General features: G+C 42.9%; 1 protein-coding gene across 7 annotated transcripts in view; it reads left to right on the top strand.

Moving 5' to 3' along the window:
- The window catches only part of SFSWAP (splicing factor SWAP), a 104,725-nt gene extending 80,719 nt beyond the window's left edge, over positions 1-24,006 (top strand). For all 7 annotated transcript variants that reach the window (XM_080985104.1, XM_080985103.1, XM_080985102.1 and 4 more), the window contains 5 exons: positions 1,725-1,996; positions 6,873-6,998; positions 19,095-19,262; positions 20,748-20,820; positions 23,638-24,006. In XM_080985104.1, the coding sequence (XP_080841230.1) occupies positions 1,725-1,996; positions 6,873-6,998; positions 19,095-19,262; positions 20,748-20,820; positions 23,638-23,703 (705 nt within the window). In that variant the 3' untranslated portion in view covers positions 23,704-24,006. The remainder of the gene's footprint in view (positions 1-1,724; positions 1,997-6,872; positions 6,999-19,094; positions 19,263-20,747; positions 20,821-23,637) is intronic.
- Positions 24,007-24,339: the final 333 nt, after the last annotated feature.

Genomic DNA, 24,339 nt, shown 5'->3' with positions numbered 1-24,339 from the left:
GCCGTAAGTGACAGTGGAGGCCAGTTCTGGATCTACATGTCCTTCCACAATGAGGCCATAGCTTTCTGGGCAGGAGTTGATCATGGTGAGGGTTTGCCAAATGTGCCTTCCTCTTGGAACGTTTCTCGCTTTCGTCCTGAGTTCAAGTGTCTTCAAAGTCCATTATATCTTTGGTAAAGGCTGTTCTCCAATTGGAGCACTCGCAGGCCAGTGTTTCCCAATTGTTGGATTTATACTTTATTTATTTATTTATTTATTTATTTATTTACTTACGGCTATTAGCCCATAAAGTATGTACAAACATAAAAGCACAGAGGCATAAAGACCGATATATTCGGCACCAGAAGGTGAACACCATGATGCAGGGGTGGGTCATTGAGCAGAGCCAGATAACAGCTTGGGGCCCGGAGAGCTCCAAGGGACGGATCCCAGAAAAAGGAAAACTGAAGACGAGATCCGACATGCACTCTCTTCAAAACTGTCCGATTAGTTTTTGATGTTGTTGTTTTTGGTGGTTTTTGTGTGTGAGATAACCGCATTCAGGAATCTCGCCACCTGCAGAGTTACAGAAGGATCTGTATCCTGCAAAAGTAGTGCGGCATGTGACTCAGCAGGCCTGCCAACCAAGCGCAGTAAAGCAGGACCCAGGAATTTAGTCCTGGCTATGCTATGTAGGGGACAGTTGAACATTATATGTGGGAGAGAATCAACAGTTTTCCCGTCACACACGCATAGCGGAGACACCAAACCCTTGGAAAATCTGTGGCTCAGCAGGTTCGATGGAAGGACATTGAACCTTGCACGAATAAATGCAAGTCGGTGTGGTACAGATGAAAGAGATGACATGTATGATGGAAGGCCAAGTGGTGGGGTTATTCCGTGATACCTGGGGGAGCAGACACAGTTTTAAAAACTACATTTTTAAAAATTTGTCTTGAGAATGTTTAAACCCCTTTTGTTGACCATCAGCATTACGCTTTCCATTTTTAAGCTTGGAATAGAGTAGTTGCTTTGGAAGAAATTGATGTTGGAGAATAGTTGCTTCAACACTGGTGATCTTTGCTTCTTCCAGTACACTGGCATTAGTTTGCTTGTCTTCCCAAGTGATGTGTAAAAAAAATTTGGAGACACCGTTGATGGAATATTTCAAGGAGTTGGAGATGGGGTTTATGTAGTCCATGTTTCACAAGCATACAGTAAGGTTGGTGGTACAGTAGCTTTGTAAACAAGCATTTTGGTTTCCCTGTGAATGTTCTGGTCCTCAAACACTCTGCACTTCAGTCGGGAGAAAGCTACACTCGCAGAGCTCAGGCGATGCTGGATTTTGGCATCAATGTTGGCCCTTGTGGAAAGATAATGTTACACCATTGAGTTGGTGTTCCTTTACAGGTCATGTGATGGGCCAGATTGTTGAATTGAGTCTGATTTGATGAGCACATGGACTCAACTTTATTCATGATTGACTGAAAAATCCTGGGCTAATTTCTTCAGTTTATCACTGTTAAATATGCAAAATGTTTCCTCCATCTCCATTCTCAGAGCAGCCATGGAACAATAGGTCATTAATGATCCCTTTTTACAGTTAGGAGATTTAGGCTAATAACTGGCCAAAGATTAACAAGGGACTGCAGAGGGGTTTTTCGATTTTAACCTAGACTTCCAAAGTAATGTATATACTGTGTACATATTGACACAATGCTAAAACCTGCCTGGCTTTATTTCAGACTGTTGGTAACATGCAGTGTCCCCTGTTGACTGGCATCAGGACATTGCCAACCTTGGAAGCAAAGGCACCTGAAAGGCCTTCAAGCAGAAGCAGAGATCTGCCCAGGGAAGAAGAGCGGGAGAAAAAGAAAAAAAAGCACAAGAAAAGATCCCGGTCAAGGTCAAGGTCGCCTCCTTCCAAATATCACTCTTCGTCTAAATCCAGGGTTCGATCACATTCAAAAGCCAAGCACTCACTTCCCACTGCCTATAGAACTGTCCGGCATTCCAGGTGGGTTTTCTGAACTGATGTTATTGTTAAGTGCTTTTCTACGCTCATTTCTTTTTCCTCGGCGGTGCCGCCTTTGTGAGGCTGCCATACATGCTACACCAGGTTCAGATTAGATCTTTATGATATATTGCCTAAAACTGTAATGTCTCAAGCAAATGCATGTTTCGTTTTTGTGCTTATGCCCTGTCTTCCACACATTAAAAGGTTATAGAGAGCTGCAGCTGATCACATGGGGCGCACACGCCTTATGCTGTTTTGGAAGCAAGGTGTGTCATTTTAAAATAAAGCACTACTTCTTTGGCCTCAGAGAAGCCACCATTTCTCAGCCTCCCCATCCCCCCCAAAAACCTACCCTCTAGCATTGTAATATAGGAATTAAAATACAGGCCTCCTGCTTTACAGGGTTGCTATAAAGATTACAGAAGCTCAGTACTTGAGATATTCTGAGTGTTAATCTATATTGAACTTTTTTTTAATTGGGCATAGCCACCCAGCAGTTTTGCTTTTGCTTTCAGGAGCGCAACTTAACTTGGTTTTGTTCTAGTAAGTTGGCACACATTTTGTTAGGAACTGGTGTTAAAACTTTGTTTTGATTTGATTAAACAACCTTTAGGACTCATTTACCTCGAGAAGATGAATTGAAGTTCGGGTAGTCTGTGAGTTTGAAAGCTAAAGAGGGCTTTTGGAACAAATGGCACTGTGCACAATTCATACCTTGCACAAAGTGATATTCAGAGTCCTTCTAGGGGCATCCTGCTGCTCCTTTTCTTCTTCTTCGCTGAGTTACCAGGCCAATTTTGAAAGCAGGCATGGTCTTGTTCTAAAAAAACCCAACAATGTTGTGTGGGAATGTGGTGCTATTCGGAACAAGGGGCATTCCTTGCATAAGAGAGCCCTAGCAAAGCTTTGTGTGTTCTCAGCATATATTTACCACTCTCTGGTCCCTGAAATAGATGTGTTTCATGTTTTTGGACTAAAGCTCCCATCAGTCATGGCCAGCATGGCCCTTGATCGGGGATGATGGGAGTTGTAGTTCAAAACATCTAGAGGGCATCAAATTGGGAAAGACTAGTGTAATGGTTCTAGGGGTTGCTCGTGCGTAAGCCGGTGCAAACACCCGGCTGGGTTGCCTGAGTGAACCTTTCCTGTCTGGACAGCCACTCACCCGTGGCTGTCTCAATCGCTGGCAGAATCCGTCAGTGGGCATTTCTTAAACTTCTTCCAGCAAAGAAGCTCTTTGACGCCTAGTCTCCTCCTACTCTTTCTGCGTGAAAGCCTTCTGCGCAAGGAGGGCATAGGCAGCGGAGGACCTCTACTCTCCCCGCTGGTCCCCAGCAAGGAGTCATGGGACCGCCTCGCCGCTTCCCCCATCTGCCCCCCTTCTCCACTGGTGCTACGCTGATTCTCTTCCCCAGAAGATGGGCTGCCTCTCCCACTCCCGGGACGCTCTCCGGAATCCCTCTGGATTTTGCTCTCTCCCTCCGGCACTGATGGCAGTTCCCTGACAACTAGTGTACACAGCCCTGAGCTAGTCAGACAAATAATCCAACCTAATAAAAGGCAGCTTCCTGTGTTCCAGCACTAGCATATATGGGGCTAGAGGGCCTCTGGCAGCAAATGGTTCCTCAAACCTCATGCAGCTTCAGATACACCTTGGAAACCTGATAGCTGTTAGCTTAGAACTACAGTTACAACTTTTAAAGGACCACACCATTGTAGATAGAAGTGTGAAAATATGCCTAAAAGGGCCAGACACAAAGAGAGCATGACTAGGGAATGGCTGTACAAGTGCTGAGTCACTTGTTCCCATTTGGACCTGTTGCCAGCGGGAATATATTGGGGGGGGGCAAGAATATTGAGGGGTTCTGGGTTCCTATCTTATATTAATCAGATTTCTCAAAGACCAGGTGCTGGTCTGCAAATCAGGCCATATGTACAGCATATACGTACGCCCTTTTTAATCAGCTTTTCCCTGTAGAGATTTTTGCTGCATAGCAAAGCCATTCATGGATAGCAAATATGAATTCATTTCGGTAGAAATTTTTGTCCTGCCTTTATAGTGCTGAAGCGCCACTCAGGGCAGCTTACAACTAGTTGAAATCAAAATGTCATAACAAAACAATAAAAGACATTTTAATACACATTAAGTATGCTAGCAAGGCAGCATTAAAAATGCAGCCAGACCACAGATAAAAGCATAACCTTTATATAAAACAGAATATACTTAGCAGGCAAAAAGCCTGCAGGAATAAAAATGTCTCTTATCTTTCATCAGCTGGTAAAGTGAACCTTCTTCTGCATTTCAGCATGGCAAGATACTCCACAGTATCAGTATGTCCTGTTGTTGGGTGGCCATATTAATATGTTTCAGATACATTACTGTGAGGAAAACCTCAAGTTTTCTTTCCTTGTCAGCTTTCTAGACTCATTCCAGTTTTTCCCTATTGGCTCATGCCCCAGTGGAGGATCTTTTTCCCTAACACATAGGAAAAATGATCACTTTGGGGCCCCTTTTGTTGAGCTGAATCCAGCACCTGATCCTTGTGTTTGCTCGGTTGGCCTCACACATAAGCATAAAATGGATCTCAACATTACAGTGGTTTAGTAGCTGTGAACCGTCAGTCTTGGAATACCTAATGCATGGTATCCTGGTTGAGAAAACTCACAGTTAATACAAATAAGGAACATATTAATTATGAATATGTAAATGTTCTTTATTTTTGCTTACAAAGTTTGTTGAATGAGGTTGGCATTGTATGTCAAAGGGTGGAGGCAGAGATAAGATCATAAAAATAAGTGGTTACACAGTGAGTGATTCAATTTTGCAGTTAGATTTTACACCTGAAAATCCTCAGGCCACTTGTTCACAAAGTCCCACCTACAGAAGGATACGACACTTGTTCTGGGGGCCTATCTATCTCAGGCTGCTCCTGATAAATGGGTGTGGAGGATTGTCAGACTCCCAAGTTTGCATTTCAGTTCAGCCAAGAATTTCATTTCACATTAATTTTCTTTATGTATTTCACTAATAGATTACTTTGCTAAGCCACCTACTCTGTTTACCCAGCTAACAAACCCTGTATAGTAATTAGCAGAGAGAGGCATGATTAAAGGATTACTTTTAAGATTAGCTGATTGGCAGAGGTAAAGTTAACATGCTTATTGTCTCAGTTTCAAAGAATCAACTAGGCTAGGGCGCAAAATGGTTTCCCTTTGTTAAAATGGTGCAAATTTGTGTGCTGCGTTGCTTCAAAATCCATTCATTTCCCTTGGAGGCAACATCTTTTCGCACCAGTGCTACTCCTTAAGATGTAGGATTATATGCCAAATCTTTCCAACATAATAGAACTTTAAACAGACCTTGTTTAGCAACACAATTGAAAGGGAAGGCCTTATTAATATTTCACACCTTATCAAATAATATCCTTAGGATTTATCATGTTAAAATAAGGCTTTTATTCAAGCTAGTAAAAGCAGCTCTTCTCTATTTAATACTGTGGGGTGGGGCGGGAAAGCACCATAGTCAAATCTGTGTTTGTTTTTAGACAGATAGATAGATAGATAGATAGAGGGTTTTTTCTATAAAAAATGTTTATAGAAACATTTTTTCTATATACAGTAGAACATACAGTACTCTCATTTTGACTCAAGAAAATCACCATTTTATAGTTCAAATTGGGAAAAATAAATACAGTAAATGGACAAAAGTTCAAAGATTCACAAAATGTTTAGGGGTATGTGTCCCCCTGCGTACCCCCAGAAGAAAGCAGAACCACTTGAAATTAAAGAGCATGACACAGCTACTTACAAAGTAGTTTAAGCAAATAGCTTCCTTATTCGTCTGAGCCCTTGTAGGCTGAAAAATTCAGCTGCAGTTGAGGGATCTGAGCCCTTTTAGTGACCCTTCTTAACTTCCCAAAGCAGCCTATTTATTACTATTATGAAGGTGAAGTGTGTGCATCCATATCTAATCCCAGAATCCGCAGGGATGTAGAGCATGGAGCAGCCCATCAGTGGGAGCAGCATCTGAGTGCAAGAGCTCTCAGGCAGCTTCATTAGTGCAAAGAGATGACTGCTGAGCCTTTAGAGGAAAATCCTGCTAAAGCATCAAGGTTCTGACTGATCTCCAGCTTCTTCAGTCTTGGTTTTTATCCCTCTTTACTATTACCGCTATCACTGTCCTTCTGTGAAAGATCGGGGATAAGATCAGATTTTCAAGGCAAACTGCAGTCACTCTGCAGTGCAGTACATAGCAGCTCCCCCCCCCCCAAAAAAAAATTCTTAGCACCTCTAGGCTAGGACTGCGAAAGAACCGTGTCTAAAATTCTGGAGTGCTGCTGCCAGTCTGGGTAGGCAGTCTTGAGCTAGATAGACCAGTGGTCTGATTCAGTATAAGGCAGCTTCGTTTGCTCACCTACTTAACATATCAAATCACTGCTTATAAATCTTAAAATGCATATGGCTTTGGAATCAAATAATTGAGAACTCAAAACATGTGTGGGTGTGTGGAAGAAGGACCCTCAGGAAGCTGACAGTATCTCCAGTGAACAATATGTTGTCATAGAATTGTAGAGTTGTAAGAGACCCAGAGGATCATCCAGACCAACCCCCTGCAATGCAGGAATAATCAGCTGGCCCATACGGGTTATCGGAAGCCATGTTGACCTTGGCATTATCAGCACCACGCCCTAACCAACTGAGCCACCTATCTGCTGGTTCTTTAAATATATGTATATATATTTGTGGTGTAACAGGATGTACATCTTGTAATGAGGTTTGAAGAGAATGCACACCTACTGAAATCAGGTAATGAAATTAAGGCCCATCCCTTCCCACTCGGGATTTTGAACATTTCCCTCTTCTGCCTCCTGTTCAGGTCTCGCTCACGATCACCCAGGAGAAGAGCTCACACACCTGAAAGGCGCAGGGAGGAGAGGAGCGTCCCAACTGCATATCGTGTCAGCAACAGTCCAGGAATGAGTAGGCGGCGCACACGTTCCAGGTATGAGGCTGTGTTTCAGTTGAAGGTTTCCCTGGCTTTTTTTTTTTTTTGGCTTTTTACTTCTTTAAAATATTCCTATTTGCAAAGTGGCTTACAACATTGCTTGCTTGTTTGATATGCCGTCCTCCATCCAGGTATCACTGGGAGGTTTACAATATAAAAACACAAGGTTACATAACATAATGACAAGCAAAACAACAACAACACACACACCACACCACACCACACACAGAGAGCTTAAAAGGCCATGGGTAGGTTAATTAGTCAAAAGGTCCAGGAGAAGAGGAATGTTTTTGCCTTGTTCCTAAAGGTACATAATGAAGGCACCAGCTGAACCTTCCTGGGGGCAGGGTGTTGCCATCCTCCAGACCTGTCATGTAGGGGGCACAAGAAGATACAAGGGGGCGTTGTATGATGATTGCAATCACTTAAAATAACATGCAACTTTTAAAAAATGAATTAATGCAGCAGCAGCCCCATTTCAGAAATTTAGCTGTAACATTCTAAAACAAGTTTGTCTTTTGGAATGTTAGAGGTTTTCTTCGTTAATTTCCAGCTTGCATGCTGGCTGGAAATGTTGGAAGTTAGGAGTCCAAAGTATCGGGGGGGGGCATCACCTTAAATACAAAATACAGTGTTTTCTTCCTTTCAAATGCACCTTCCTAATTTCAGAGTGGTTCCTTGTAACAAGGAACAGCACAGCCTTCATAGTCTTTTATGTGCAACAAAAGCAAAAAGTACTATCAAATTGGATGTACAGTTGCTTGGCAGAGTTGAACAGAAGAAAGGGCCTTATGTTTTTATATTCATCTTGGGTTTATCAACTTCCTGGTTACACAACTTGTGCACTGGATCTATTGTAAAAGTAGTGTGTTGTTGAGAGTCCAACACTGTCTATGTATGTGGTGGAGTTGTGAGTAATGGGGGGGTGTTTCCCCCTGAAGTTGCAGACTGCCACTTTCCAAGCTGTTAATTTTTATATCTGTTGGGGACATCTGCCACTGACAGCTTAAAAGTCCTTTCCCTTTTATAGTTTTGCTAACTGCTGTATTGTGACTGCATGATTTGCTCTGTGATCTCAGAAAGTAAATAAAAATTCTTTTACCTTTTTCATCTTTCTCATTGTACATAAAAGACCGATATGGAGGCAAGCAAAATGCATGCCACAAAGCTGGTGGCTGAGGAGATAATGGGGATAATTAATAATGGCCAAACAATAAATCCTGCAGTGGTAATACCATGGTCATAGGAACACATAGCTATGGTTCCTTAATAACACAGGAGCCTACCCATCCCAGTACTCTGTGTGCATTGGATTATCAGCTTTCTGGACAATGTTTGGGTATTTGTGGGTTGCCAGCAGTCTCTTTTTTCTGGAAAGCTTTCAGTTGCAGAAATCACTTGCCAGTTAACTGGCAGCAAGCTGGAACAGACGGGATAAATATGTGTCTTATCTAAGACATAAATGTGTCATTCACAGAATATCCACATTTTGAGCATAATGCCAGTAAATTGTCTTAGACATTAAAAACAAATAGAAGTTAGACTTGAGTGCATTCTCTTCATGCTAGGTTGTCAACATACCCCAGCATGAACAGTTTGTACTCTGAGAGAGGGTAAGCCTTTGGATAATATGTGAACTGGCACAATTGTTGTTGATTAGTCGTTTAGTCGTGTCCGACTCTTCGTGACCCCATGGACCAGAGCACGCCAGGCACTCCTGTCTTCCACTGCCTCCCGCAGTTTGGTCAAACTCATGTTCATAGCTTCAAGAACACTGTTCAACCATCTTGTCCTCTGTCGTTCCCTTCTCTTTGTGCCCTCAGTCTTTCCCGACATCAGGGTCTTTTCCACGGAGTCTTCTCTTCTCATGAGGTGGCCAAAGAATTGGAGCCTCAGCTTTAGGATCTGTCCTTCCAGTGAGCACTCAGGGCTGATTTCCTTCAGAATGGACAGGTTTGATCTTCTTGTAGTCCATGGGCCTCTCAAGAGTCTCCTCCAGCACCATAATTCAAAAGCATCAATTCTTCGGTGATCAGCCTTCTTTATGGTCCAACTCTCACTTCCATACATCACTACTGGGAAAACCATAGCTTTAACTATACGGGCCTTTGTTGGCAAGGTGATGTCTCTGCTTTTTAAGATGCTCTCTAGGTTTGTCATTGCTTTTCTCCCAAGAAGCAGGCGTCTTTTAATTTCATGACTGCTGTCACCATCTGCAGTGATCATGGAGCCCAAGAAAGTAAAACTTCTCACTGCCTCCATTTCTTCCCCTTCTATTTGCCAGGAGGTGATGGGACCAGTGGCCATGATCTTAGTTTTTTTTATATTGAGCTTCATCTCCCAGAACCCTCCATTTTTAATAGTCTCTTTCTTCAATAGAGATTGGATATCCTGTTAGAGATTCAACATGGTACTGTATTTCATTATATTTGGCTTTCTATCCAGACGAAGGAGGAGGAGAAGTGAAGGCACACATAGGCCGTAGATTGGCTTCCCTATCGTAAGAGTGCTAAATTTTTCATGCAAGAAAATGAACCAAAAAAAAAATGGCTTCCCCCCTGTAATCTCTGAGAAATGCCACGGGCTTTTACAAGCAGGCATCCATGGTAAGCATATACTGCTGAAATCACATTCGCCATAGAAACAGAATTAATATTTCCTTCCCTCAACCTTTTCTGTATATTATGGACTAATTATCTGCATATTTCTTGTCTGCACTGCTAGTGCTTGGTTTGCTTTTCTCTGTTCATGTGACATTCCATCTCAGCATGTGGTATATGATTCTTGAAAGTTGCTTCTGACACACTTGAGCAAAGAAATCAATTTATTTTAAGTAGGCCTGTTTGGTTTCTGTGCTTGTTGCCTGTTTCCCCTCCTTTGCCCCTGCCCAAATCACACACAAAGGGTACAGAAAGCCTAGCTTGAAAAAGGTGATGATCTTAACGTTAATATATTTTGAAGTTACTTTTTTTATTGGAGCAAATGGTGGGTGGCTAAAAAATAAACTCTATTGAGGCTTGGTGGGATCTTTGTCTCATCTGGATTGAGCTTCAGTTTCTTGGCTCTCATCCAGTCCATTACTGAGGCAAGACGAAGAGCATACTCCAAACCTCCAGATAACCCCACTCAGTGTTTTCATGTAGATGTTTACAAGCAATAGGGGGTAAAATTGAACCCCAAGAACCCCCACATTGACAGCTTCACAGGGCTGGAGAACACTCCCAAAGCAATCCCGTCTGGAAACATCCATCCAAGTAGGACCAGAACTACCGCAAAGTGGTTCTACCAACCCCTAACTGACAGCTGCTTCAGAAGGGTACCATGGTGGATGGTATCAAAAGCCACTGAGAGGTCGAGGGGAATGCCGTGTTCTTTCCTGTGGCTTATATATACTTTTTGCTGTTGCTTTCCCAATGAGATGTGAGCTGCATAGCGAAGCATTATTCTTAATTAGCCACTTGGCCTCCCAATGTACTTGCTTCTGTGTACATCTTGGTTGGTGAACTTTGACAAATTCATGGAGGATAAGGCTTTAACAGTGGCTACCCATCATAATGGTGTTTTCTCCAGCTCCAGTATCAGAGGCAGTATTATTTATTTAAAGGCATTTACAAGCCTCTTAATGTTTAATATCTCTTTAAGTGGTATACAAAAATACAAGTGTTTGAACAGAAAAATGATTGGAAAACAGAAATCAAGTTATAAAATAGTCTAGTCTTACGAGTCAGCAAAAGACTAGGCAAAATACCCTACCAATCAAGTGAGGCAACTGCTGGATGATGTTTCATTTATGGTAGAGGGAAGATCGTTACAGTGCAGGGCAATGGCCAAAAATCCTTGTTTTTGTGTTACCACCCTATGATGTTCTGTGCCACAAGTAAAATTTCTTCATAAAATCTCTCTTTTCAGGAGTAGGTGGGCCTTCAGGCGACCTATTTCTGAGTTTATGGCTTTAAATGATAGCAACGCGACCTTGAACACAGCCCAGTAGCTCATCCGTAGCAAGTGCACTTGCTTCACCATAAGTGCAACTTGTTCATCTCCAGATTCTACGCTTAGAATGGCATAGCTTTCTGCACCAGCTGCAAGTGTCCAAACAAATCCCAAACAAAGCCCCACATAGATGTTCCGAATGCTTGAATCATATCTACACCTTATATTTAAAGCACTATACTATGTGAACAGTCATGGTTTCCCCCAAAGAATCCTGGTAAATGTAGTTTGTAAGGAGGGTTGTTAGGAGACTCCTGCTCCCCTCCTGGAGCTACAGCAGGCATGGCCAAACTTGGCCCTCCAGCTGTTTTGGGACTACAACTCCCATCATCCCTAGCTAACAGGACCAGTGGTCAGGGATGGTGGGAATTGTAGTCCCAAAACAGCTGGAGGACCAAATTTGGCCATGCCAGAGCTACAGTATCCAGAGTTCTCTGGGAAGAGGCATTGATTTTTAAACCACTCTGGGAATTGCAGCTCTGTGATGGGATTCGGGGCTTCCTCACTGTCAGCTCCCTGGAAGCCATTACTGTTAAATGACAGTTCCCTGGAAGCCATTACTGTTAAAGTGGCTTATTAGTGCTTTAATAGTAAGATGTGGGTGTGACTTTCAGAAAAACCGGGGACTTATGCAAACTTGCTTATCTAGCTTGTTCCTTAAACTATTCTGTTCTCCAGCAGCAGCTACTGGGGTGGCTCAGAAAGAAATGCGCAGGAGGTGGTATGCTCACTCCATGGATAACTCTGACTTTTCAGACTGAAGGTGATCTTTTGGTTAGCAAGTGCCTTTTAAAACAGTTCATTAGTTGGGATTTTAATAGGAGGGACAATTCCATGGAGACGGTTCCTTTCATCTGCCGCAAATACATTTAGAAAATGACACTTCGCAGTTTTTTGCGGGCCCCGTTAAAGCAATCAACCTCATACAGTTGCCTCAAGTGTATAGCTTGTAAAAAGTTAGAGCAAGGCACCTTGGCTGCCACAGCTAAGGTTAATACTTGGGGTTGTTCATCATACTTGTAAAAAAAAGGGAAAAGCACAACACAGCAGGCAAGAGAAATGTAAATGTGTTGAGTTTCAGCTTAGAAGGTTGAACTGGTAATCTTAATTAAAAGTAATTTGATGCTGGCAAGTTGTTAGGTAGCTCAGGGTGGCCTGTAAAAAGTCTGTGCAGCTGGTATGTGTTGGGCACCTGGGCAAGTGTTGGAAAACCAACAAGAAGAAACTGCAGCTGCCAACCATGTGCAAGATTCAGGCTTTTCTCCCCCTTATCGGTACAAATGCCATTTTTCAGACAGCCTGCTTATAATCTTGCGTGTGGTGGCAGCTGTACACAATCAGCCGGCTGTGTAAGAAGCTGTCACAGCAGGATTGCTAAAGCAGCTCTAATACGGTTGTGTTGCGTGCTGTCAGCCTGCAGAGTTTCTGGTGTAGGAGCTACTGTTTAGTTTTATTTAGAGCATCATTATGCATGTTCCACTTCTCCAGAAGGAGTGTTGACACTCTTGGCTCCCAGGACAGATTCTTCAGCTTCTCTTTAAGAGAGCACGAGTGAATGATGCTTTTCCCCTTCGGGGCTAGGTTCACATTGTGAACTCCTGTATTAGGGCATGTAGCCCAGTATTGTGTGCTCTGACTGGCAGCAGCTCCCCAGAATCTCAGATAGAGACAGATAGACACTCCCTGCTGAAATACAAGGGGCATCTGGTTGGCCACTGTGAAAACAGGATGCTGAACTAGATAGTCCGTTGTTCTGATCCAGCGAGCTATTCTTACGTTCTTATCTCTGTTGGCATTCCACCAGCTTTTGAAGATGTGCCTGTTTACACAGTCATCTCTTGCATCTCTAATAATAATAATAATAATAATAATAATAATAATAATAATATTTATCTATACCCTGCCCTCCCTGGCCAAGGCTGGGCTCAGGGCGGTTAACACCAAATATATAATACATTAAAAACACAAAATCAAACAATTGATTAAAACACAGCTCAAAATCACAGTAAAATCAGAATAAAATTAAGTGGCCAACCCACGAATCACAGCCATGAAGGTAGGAATATTAAATATTCGCCAGGCCCGGTCACCTGTTCTGGTCCCATATGGGCCGATAGAAAGGACCACTTACATACAGGGTTTCATGGAAAGAAGGGGTCAGACTGAGCCCGGACCAAAAGCCTAGCGGAACAGCTCCATCTTTCAGGCCCTGCGGAAAGATGTCAAATCCCTCATTGTCCTATTGACCTGAGTGTATGTACTATTTTCATTTCTGTACTGTTTTTAATGGGATTGATTTTTTTTAAAGGTATTTTAATATGGCTGTTAATTTTAATCTTTTGAGTGGAATTCGAACAATAGAATCATAGAATTGTAGAGTTGGAAGGGACTCCGGGGGTCATCTAGCCCAACCCTCTGCAATGCAGGAATCTCAGCTAAAGCATCCATGACAGATGTGGCTTCCCCATCTCTGCTTTAAAAATCTCCAATGAAGGAGAGTTCAGAGCCTCCCAAGGGAGTCCATCCCACTGTTGAATAGCTCTTACTGTCAGAAAGTTCTTGCTGATTTTTTTATATTTAAATTATGGATGGTTATATTTAAACTTTGCACAACTGGCTTTTATGCTGCAGAAGTGATGTAAGTCAGTAGTAGATCATCTCATTTGTGTGCAGACAGTTCCAGGTTCTATCCCCAACATCTGCATGTAGGGCTGGGAGAGTACTCCTGTCTGAAACCCTGAAGAGCCACTGCTGGTCAGTGTAGACAATACCAGTTCCTCTGATGGTATGACTCAGTTATGAGGCAGCTTTCTATGTTCCTGCTTTTTAAACCTCTCAGAAGCCTATTCTGGCATTTAAGTGCATATTAATTGAGGTGGTGGTGCTGGTGATGCCAAGGAGACTGAACTTCGGGCCTACTGCAGCCATGGTCCCACCCATAAATGCTTGAGCCTTTAGCTGTGCTACTACTTGTTGTAGCATGGCACTCAAAGGGTACTTGAAATTCAAGTGCAATATCTAGAACAGAGGTCCCCAAACTTATAGGGCCTACCGCCCCCCCTTTTAGAAAAAAAATTACTCTGCGCCCCCCTGCAAATTTACCTCCTTTAAGCAAACAAGCAGAAAGATGCAGTGACAAATTTGTGTTCTTTTATGGATCTGTATTTCTACCTGTGTACGCATGGTTTTTCAAAGCGGGATGAGGGTGGGGACTAGGCCCCACGGGGTAGACCCAAGTGAAGCTTGCTGGCTCAGTCTGATCCACCCCAGGCACAGGGCCAGCACCGCAGCCTGCAGTGAGGGGGGAAGGTATTTGATCCCCTGCTAAATTTGCCCATTTGCCCCCTGACAAAGAAATGACCAGTTCATAATTTTAATGGTGGGATTATTTCTGGGCGTTTTCCTGTTGTTATTCTGTCTCTCACAGCTACAATAAACCTACCATTAAAATTATGGACTGGTCAAATTTAGCAGGGGATCAAATACTTTTTCTCTCACTGTAACTGCCATTGGCCAAATAGTCAGGCAAGCTGTGGTCCAGTTCCTGGGCATAGGTGAAGACTAAAAGGGTTCACTCAAGCATGGGGAAACCCCTCACCTCCAGCACGACTGCTGTATCCAGGGGAGGTGTTGTTGCCGTCCCACAGTGGCACCCGACCTGGCGGTAAGCATCATTACACAACAGATGAAACATGTACAAATGGTTTCTCAAAAATCTCTTCTTTCTCTATGTTTTCACCACCCCCTTATTTTTATTCAATGACCCCCTATTGCACCTAAGGCTACTACTGCCCCCCTTGGGTTTCAGCATGCCCAAAGAGCAGCACCGCCCATTTTGGGAAACATTGATCTAGAAGTTCTCCCTACTTCATTGCCTACCAGTAGTGCAGAATACTGGGTTGTCCTCTCTCTGTCCAGTAGGTGGCAGGACCTAGAAGAAAGATACTCCCTTGGGAATTGCACTTCCTGGCCAGAGCTAGCCTTTCCCTTGCCTTATCAGGAAATGCATGCTGGTCTGCCCCTGAGTTGAATGTCCTGATGAAGCAATTGGGACAACTTCACCAAGAGTATGTGGCACAAGTCATCCCTTGGAGACAGACGCTATCATGGAAGCTGTATGCTACAGGGCTGGTAGCTGTCTCAGCCCTGTGATAGATTGCCAAGTACTTTGTTCTGTCCTTTTGTTAAATCTACAGTAAAAAGGGTTTTATGTGACCATAAAACTTCTGCCTCCTATGCTAGCAATTTTCACTTATGTCTGCCAGTTACATTACCAATTCAAAACAACCTCATGCTGACTGCTGCAGTGAGATGGTTTGAATTAGTGTTTTTATATTCCCATGCGAAATGTTGTTTTATTTGGAAGCTTTTTATAAGAAGAAGCCTGTGTTTCTTGGATTTAAGAGGCCATCTTATGTAAAAACACAGCGTGCACAACTGTGTAGCAAAGCTGCAAAGTCTGCATGTTGTCTAGGTGTGGGGGTTCCCCAAAATGGGGCACAGATGGTGCCTTCATAGATTAGGTGTCTGACAACCAAAGAAAAGACTTGCCCTTGTAAAGATGCCACCCAGTTCCAGGTACATATATTTTAATCTGCCTGGGTCTTTTCATTACATTATTGGATTAGAACTTCGATTAAGAACTTGCTTTCTTATTTGACAGCATTTATATACGGCTCAATAACAGTGTTCTCTGGGTGGCAACTGTGCACTGGTTAATTTTATTATTTTAAATTCATTGTTTTTATCATTTTATATTCATTGTTCATAACTCACTGATCATAAGCCACCCTGGAAGCATGTCAAACTGAAAAGCCATGGTGTTTACACTTGCTAAATTTATTCTTAATTTCCATTGTGCCTTAAGTGTGCATAGCACTTTACAATATGCAGTTGGAAAGTTCTCTACCCCAAGGAGTTTACAATCTCAAATTTAGCCCAGAGGAGACCAGAGAAGGGGAGGCAAAAACTAAACAGGAAAGCAATTTGCAGTTGTTTTAGTTTTATGTACTTAGGCTCAGTTCACACTGGGTTACAGTAGGACATAGATCTTCAACCAGAGGGTTAGGATGTACAGGAATGTCAGGCAGACGAGAACTGAGCCGGCAGAGTTAACAGGGGCTGGAGCAATTGAGAAATGCATTGGCTGGCTTCACAGTTTTCTCCACGTTTTGATTTTTGCATAGCATACATTCTCTCTCTCTCTCTCTCTCTCTCTCTCACACACACACACACACACACACACACACATGATTCGCAATATATTGTCAGGTCAAAAATTATGAAACCGCAATCACGATTTGGACCAAAACCGGTTTTGGACGGTATATCAATATTCTGCCCATCCCTAGCTTCTACAGCATGGGTAGGCAAACTTAGGCCCGGGGGCCAGATCCAGCCCAATCGCCTTCTAAATCCAGGTTTTTACATGAGTAGAATGTGCCCTTTTATTTAAAATGCATCTCTGGATTATTTGTGGGGCATAGGAATTTGTTCATTATTATTTTTTCAAAATATAGTCCAGCCCCCCACAAGGTCTGAGGGACAGTAGACCAGCTCCCTGCTAGAAAAGTTTGCTGACCCCTGTTCTACAGCTTTGTAGACTTCCTGGAAGGAATCTATGCTGGAACCAGAATGCACAGGTATCAGCTGTGCCCACCTCAGACAGTCTCATATATTCTGGTGGGCTATAAGGAAAGAGCACAGAGCTGTGAATGTATGTCAGAGGGATATTTTAGTGTGTTGAAGAGGATGGAAAGAGATTTGTAGCTGGCTCTGTTCTAATCACGGGAGTGGAACGGAATGGCTGTGAATACCTGTAGGAATCCAACAGCAGGTGAAAGAAAGTAGAAGAAGGTGAGAGAAGGAAATGATTGAAATGTGTGGGAAGGGAAAGTGGAATAAGATGTCAGCAGAGAGAGAAAGGCAACAGGCTGACAGCTGGAGCGTAGAGAATTGTGAAAGAAGGCAAGAATGGCAACAGAAGGGACTGGGAGAATGCAAGAAGGAGGCAAAAAGAAGGCAGAAGGTGTGAACAGGTGACAGAGGACAAAAAGTGCAAGGAGGTAGGGAGGGGCAAAGTGAGAGAAAGAAAGGCAGTGGCAAAAGAAATGGAAGGGAAGGGGAGATGCAGGAAGTGAGGGAAATTTCATAGAATCGTAGAGTTGGAAGGGACCCCAAGTGTCATTTAGTCCAACCCCCTTCAATGCAGGAATCCTGCCCTGGATGCGCTTGAATCACCAACCTTCTGGTTAACAGCCAAATTCACTGGTACCTCTGGATGTGAACAGGATCCGTTCTGGAGCCCCGTTCGTATTCTGAGCAGAATGCAACCCGCGTGCACGGGTTGCGATTCACCACTTCTGCGCATGCACATGATGTCATTTTGAGCATCTGCGCATGCGCGAGCGACGAAACCCGGAAGTAATGCGTTCCGTTACTTCCGGGTCGCAGCGGAGTGTAACCTGAAAACGCTCAACCTGAAGCGACTTTAACCCGAGGTATGACTGTACCACAGAATCCTGTTGGATGCCTCAAATTATTATTTTTATAATAAAATACAAACATAACAATTATGACTTGCCCTCTTGCTCTGTATTGAAGACAGGCTTCACTGAAAGGGGAGCAGAGAGAGGGCAGAAGTATTAAAGGTGTGTGAAATGTGGCAAGATGCCAGCAGATGAAAGTGATCGAAGTTGTTGTGGCATTTAGAAACAAAGCGTGCCCGTTTTCCAAACAAGCCACTTGAGATATTTTTTCAATGAAAGGACAACTAGTTTTTGAAGAGCAGGAAAACTTTGTTCCATCTGTGACAGGAAGAGGAAGTGTTCTGATCTACTTTGCTCACAAATCTGCTCCAAATCTAATTTTACAGTTTGGGCTATGTTTTTTGTGTGTTTTTTTAAAGTCATTCAGAGAAAAATACTGAGACTTTGGTTGAGGTGCTATTTGGAAAATGTTCTTGACAGGTTTCTGACTGTTGCACCATTTTTTCAAATGAAGATCAAACAGTAAATTTTGCTTCTTTCAAAAGAAATTTTATTTCTCTCAAAAAAAATGTGTGAAGATTCATAGCGGATATGATCATGATTCACTGTGGGTGCACAAGTCATTAGAATTAAGCTTTGAGTTGCAGAAATAATTCCTTGAACTGTCTTGTTACACAAGTGTAAAAGTGCAAGTTCAACAGATAACATTACTGAAGTTCTGGATTTTGGTTAGTAAAGAAGACCTTGGAAGCTGCCATTTATCTGCTGCCATTTGGTACTACCTATCTTTGAGATACTACCTATCTTTGTGAACAAGACTTCTCAACAGTGGTAACCGTAAAAACAAAAACAAAAAAAGCCCCAGAGTTTAGCTGTAGGAAATGAGATAGGGGTTAGCCTTTCTAATATCACCCCTCACCGGAATGAAATCTGGAGAACATAGCCAGACATCCCACTGAAATTGTGAGGGGGTCTATTTTTAAGTCACTGCTTCTTGATAAAGTATAAAAATCACTGGGTTTTTATTTAGGAGCAATGCTAAGGTAACACTATGTATATTGCTTTGTGAATTGCCATTTTAGGATCGATAAAGTGCGTTAACACCAGTAAGTATAAACCAAAAGTGAAAGTTTGAAAGTGGGTCCATATTGGAGGTTGTAAGTCAGAGGTGTGTCTTCGGTGTGGTCCAGCTGAAGACCACTGCAGTAGGGCATGGAAACCAGGGGGTTGTGCCATATGGAGGCAGCAGGAGGGGATGGAGTTGCTTATAGATACAGCTACTTGCCACATGCTTTGGTTTCTGTGCTACAGTTTCTTTCGCCATCTGCAAAACCAAATATTTATAGATGATTAGGTATGATCATTGCAATTTTCATTATATAAGTTAAAAGGGTAAATAATTATTCAGGGTCCAAACTAAAGTTATATTTTGTGGAGGGTTGTGGGTCTCACTATATTTTAACATTGGCATTTAAAAAAGAGTTGTATTTGATGCGGAGAATGGGTGTCTGTTTCGGTGGAGCTGAAAAGACCTGGGAGATTACATTCTTTCTATAGCTAATGGCATAGCTTTATATTAATCAATATGTTATTTTCTCTTTTTTCCCCCCAGAAGTCCCCATGAAAAGAAGAAAAGGAGATCTCACTCCCACACCAAGTCCAAAGCGAGGTCTCATTCGCCATCCATCTCTCCAGGCAAACAATCTGCACATAAGAACTCCACCCATTCAGCCAGTGTCTCTCCTGTGGAGAGTAGGGGATCCAGCCAAGAACGTTCTGGGTATTGAGCCCTTTCTAAATTCTAGGCACTGGCACTTCCCTGGTGCAAAACACTGCAGCTAGACTGTTGATGGGAAATTTGAGGAACCAGGGCAGTGACTTGATCCTTTTTACTGCTTAGCAGGATAATACAGAAGGATTCATACACACAGCAAATGAGGCAGGATTGTATAATGTTGTGCAGCAGGCGAGGCGTCATAATTTTTGGAAGCTCTCCTGCATTTAAAGTTCCAGCAGCAGACTACTTCTTGCAAGTGGAAAACCAGCACTTCTCCGTGATGTGCCAGTTTTCTACTTGCAAGAATTTTTATTTTTTGCATGATAGCATTTAATTAAGGATTTTCTTCAGTCAGAAGTCAAATACAGTCATACCTTGGTTCTTGAACAGAATGCGTTCCAGGAGTCGGTTCAACTTGCAGAACTGTTCGAAAACCAAGACGTGGCTTCCAGTTGGCTGCAGGAGTGTCCTGCAGCCAATCAATCAAAAGCTGCGCCAGACATTTGGCTTCTGAAAATCGTTCAAAAACTGGAACGCTCACTTCCAGTTTTCGATCGTTTGGGAGCCAAAACATAAGAGTTCCAAGGTGTTTGGCAACCAAAATACGCCTGTAGTTCACTTTACCAACCTCATGTGGTTCCACATGTATAGCAATGTATGATGCATACAATGATTAAATGGTCTTTCAGTTCATGAGCATATCTATACCTACTGTTTCCAAGCAGCTGCGGCTTCTCCTTGCATTAATTTTAGGAATGAAATGCTTAGCCTCTGTCCTGTGAATACAACCTCCTCGTTGGATTCATCACGGTTTAATCGTGGCTTCCCTATGTTCTCCATAGTGATGGGTTTTGTTTTGTTTTTCTATTCTCCTGCTTTGAATGAGAGAGCACTGAATGCTGGGCTGGGATGTTGCAAGCCATTCCAGTGAGCTGCTGCTGCTGAGAGAACTTCACATATCTCTCAAGTGCATGGGGGAAATGGTAGTCAGTGTCCTTTGGCTCTCTTTCAGTTGTAACTTAGCACCAACTGCAGTCATAAACCGCTTATGAGAATACACCAAGGATGAGAGAATCCACATAGCTCAGAACGGCTTCCATTTATCTAGATATGTTTTAAATCATGGCACCTCCATCTGATGATACCCAATTATGTTTAGCCTTACTTAAACCTTAACCTGACTACTCATAGGTACCCACATCAATTGTCTCATTAATCTTTACAAGAAGCCTAGAAGGCAGACCAGTATCATCAATACGGGGACAGGGAGGCGGTGGGATGACAGGCTTCGAGGGGCTTGTTAAGACTTTCTGCTGAATTCATGGCAGAGTTGACATTTGAACTTAAAGCTCATTCTCTTAGCCAATACATTTCATTCACTTGGGGATTTTTTCATGTTTGAAGTATCTGGATATATTATATCTGTGCATTAATTGTCTATTACTTGACTGTCTTGACTGAATGTCCCCCTTCTAAAAATTCTTTTAGGGGAGTTTCTTTGGAAAAAGACGGCCAGATCTCTTCAGCGATTGTGTCGTCAGTGCAGAGTAAAATAACTCAGGTACCACTTGAAACGTTCCATTTAGTAATGATTACTAAATTGTCTCAATTTTGTAATGCTCACATTGCATTTTGTTTGAATTGCTGTTTTCAGTATTGAAAAGAGCACCGCAAATGGTATGTAATCAGCATATACTTCCAGATTTTAAACTTGTTTTGTTACAAAGCTGTAGTCTCTGGTATTGCTCCCTTGAATGACTCTTCCCGTTCCCCTTTTCTGCCTCTTAACACCTGGAATTCTCTCCCAACTGTATAGTGTTCTCATCTCATCTCATCCCTCCCCTTCCCTCCCCTTCCCTTCCCTCCCCTGCTTCAAACCCATCCACAGACCCTTGCTTTTCCACAAATACCCTCCAACACTCACATGCGCACACACACACAGAACAAAGTCTTTGTAATGTACCCAGCCCCACAGCCTCTTTCCCAAGGTTCTTGTGTCACTGTAGTTTTGACCAAAAAGCAAGGTAAGCTTGATCATCAATGGCTTGGATCACAGGGAGGGAAGGAAAACAGAGTGGGTGTAGCCCTCCAGCTGTGTCCCCCACATGCACCCCTTCTTCCCATATATGCAAGTGGCTTCCAGTCTCCTGCTTGGAGAAGCAAACCACCGCACTTGGACAAAATTCTCTTTCCCCAGCCATGGCAAATCCAGCTCTACCTGGCACAGCTTGCTGCAACCCCTCCCTGTGAGTCCTTGCATCACACACACATCACTTCCCAGACTCCCTCTCGTTCATCATGGCAATAAGCATTTTGCTAGTTGTAAACTTACAGAATATTTCTAATTAAAGCTGATGAGTACTTTGGAAATAATTAGAATATGTTGTTAACTAGAATAGTGCAAGAACCACTGCACTGTCAAAAGATACAGTGAGGTTTGTTTACTGATCTGGATATAATAAGAGCACCCCCTACTTCGTTGTGGGTCACCACTTTAGTGCAGTGCCTTGAATCATCACATCTAGCCTTCGGCACACTAAGCAAAGTGCATAGAATGTGTTCAATTTCCTTCACGCAATATAGTCAAGAAAACAATAATTCTGTGATCACACTGTTCAGTTTCACTTGTCATAAAAATGCATCTTTTTGTTTTGCTTATTGCAAATTTAATTTGACTCGGCAGGATAGCTCCTAAACGGATATTTGAATTTCTCTTAATATGTTAGTCTTGAGAAATTGTGTTTGGTGCTTTTAATAATTTGTGTCATTTTTCAAGAGTGCAATTATTGAACAAGCAGCGTTCTGCTTGCTGTTTTTGTTAGATGTGATCCTTTTATACTTAAATGGATAGAACTTGGTGGAGTTTTGATTAAGAGAATTAACTCCTCTAAAGGAGATGCAGCCCGATCCTGGAGAACCTTGTGTGGCTTTCAGAGTCTCCCCACACTCCCTCTTTAAACCTATGAGGTTTAAAGGGGAAACATGGGGAGACTTTCAGAGCCCTGAAGGGAGGCGGGTAGGGGGGTTCAGTGTACAGCATATTTTTTCATCTTCCCCACCCGCCACCTGCTTGCTCATCTGTTCAGATATTTAAAGGGGCAGGTGGGAGAGAGCAGAAAGAGAAATTGGACTCCACCGGCATGCCAGTATTACCCATAGAGACAAGTTCCTCACCCCTGAAATAAACCATCATGCATACATGTCCTGCAGCCCATTTCTCTGCCTTCAGTAAAAGTGTGGCTCTTTCAAACCATAGTGAGTAATTTAGACCTTTCAGACCATAGCAAGTGAGTAATTTAAGACTGCCACAGTTCTCAGTTTACCTAAAAGATTACATTGTGCTCTGGGATATCTCCTGCATAAAGTGCAAGCAGAGTTGCAATTCAGTGCCTTTGGCTTCTTTAGAAATTTGTTTGAAAATGCTTTTCGGCATCCTGGAATAGCTCACTTTACAGCGGACATTTTAAGTCCTCCGTTTTTCACCTGTTTGCCTCAGTGTTTAGAAACTGTGTCTTTGCCGAGAAATTCTGTATGCAAGTTCAGGCGTTGGAAGGTTAGGGCCACGCATACAAGCCCTGCCATCAGTTTACCCACACTTGTGGTCCCCATCTACTCAGGTCCCAGCTTCCCTCTGTTGAGTGGTGAAGATCTGCAAGGGGCTGGTACCCATGTAGGACGTCTCGTGAATTGAGAGCCCTGATATATCAGGGTCTCCAGTCATGTGCAGTGTTCTGCTGGTGTTCAGGCAAACACAAGAACAAGCCACCAGCAGACCTTCCGGCTCAACACAGGGAAGACCTGTTCACAAATTCAGTTTTGTGTGTTCAGGAAAATGCCTGGAACACCCTTTGTATTACTTTTTCTACATTTTGCCTTTTATCAGTTGAGAAAATCTCCTTTTTTTGTATGGTACATGCAATTTCCTCCTGCCAACCTAGCAGTTCGAAAGCATGTCAAAGTGCAAGTGGATAAATAGGTACCGCTCCAGCGGGAAGGTAAACGGCGTTTCTGTGTGCTGCTCTGGTTTGCCAGAAGCGGCTTAGTCATGCTGGCCACATGACCCGGAAGCTGTACGCCGGCTCCCTCGGCCACTAAAGCGAGATGAGCGCCACAACCCCAGAGTCGGTCACGACTGGACCTAATGGTCAGGGGTCCCCTTACCTTTACTTACATGCAATTTCTGTCTCTATATCAGAGGTATCCAATGTGTTACTCTCCAGATGTTCCTGGAGTCCAGCTCCCATCATCCCTGACGGTTGGTCTAGGTTGGCTAGGGCTCATGGGAGCCACCACATTGACTTTTCCTGCTGTGTACAATGTGAACATCCTCAGCATGACTTTTCTGAAAAGCTCTCAATGTTTCCTGTATTCGTTGCAGGATCTTATGGCCAAGGTGAGGGCAATGCTCGCAGCTTCCAAAAACATCCCAACTAGTGCCTCCTGAGACCAGAAGGAGGGACTATTCAGAATACCGTGTACAGAAGGAAACTTGGTTCCAGTGGTTCCCAACAACAGAGTTCAAGGAGCTGACATCCTTGTTGTGTACAGAAGATCTCATTGGAACTTCAATGATTTTTCCACGTCAAACTTCCTTTTGATAAAATAAGCCTTTGGGGGTTTTGTAAATTACATTTTGACCAGTTCTTCAGTAAGAATCTTACCATGAGCAATGTCTGTATATTTGTAAATAAAATGTTCCTGCGGATGTTAACACAAATTAAAATGCAGATAAACCATTTTTATTAGATACTTTCTGGAAATTAGTTTTTTTTTCTCTTACTTGATTACTTTGGATCCACTTTTCAGTCCGGGTTCTCCAAAGCGGTGTGAACAAATGAGAAATTGCAGCATAAAGCCATAAAAAAACTGTAAAGGCAAAGGGGCATTGTTTATGAAGACCCTGACCCAAAGGAAAACTCTTTAACTGTCTAAACAGGTGCCCATTTTATAGTAGTGTATGGTACTCTAGTGAAGAGTCTGTTCTGCAGTTTAAAGACCATCTCTGGGGGGATCTTGTTCTGAATAAGGCTGGGGGCCACTAAGACAGTAGTTCCACTCTTGAACAAGAATTGAGTTTCCT

This window comes from Podarcis pityusensis, assembly GCF_964106645.2.
Source record: "Podarcis pityusensis genome assembly, chromosome: 16".
Taxonomy (NCBI): Eukaryota; Metazoa; Chordata; class Lepidosauria; order Squamata; family Lacertidae; genus Podarcis; species Podarcis pityusensis.
This window is presented reverse-complemented; position numbering and strand designations above follow the sequence as displayed.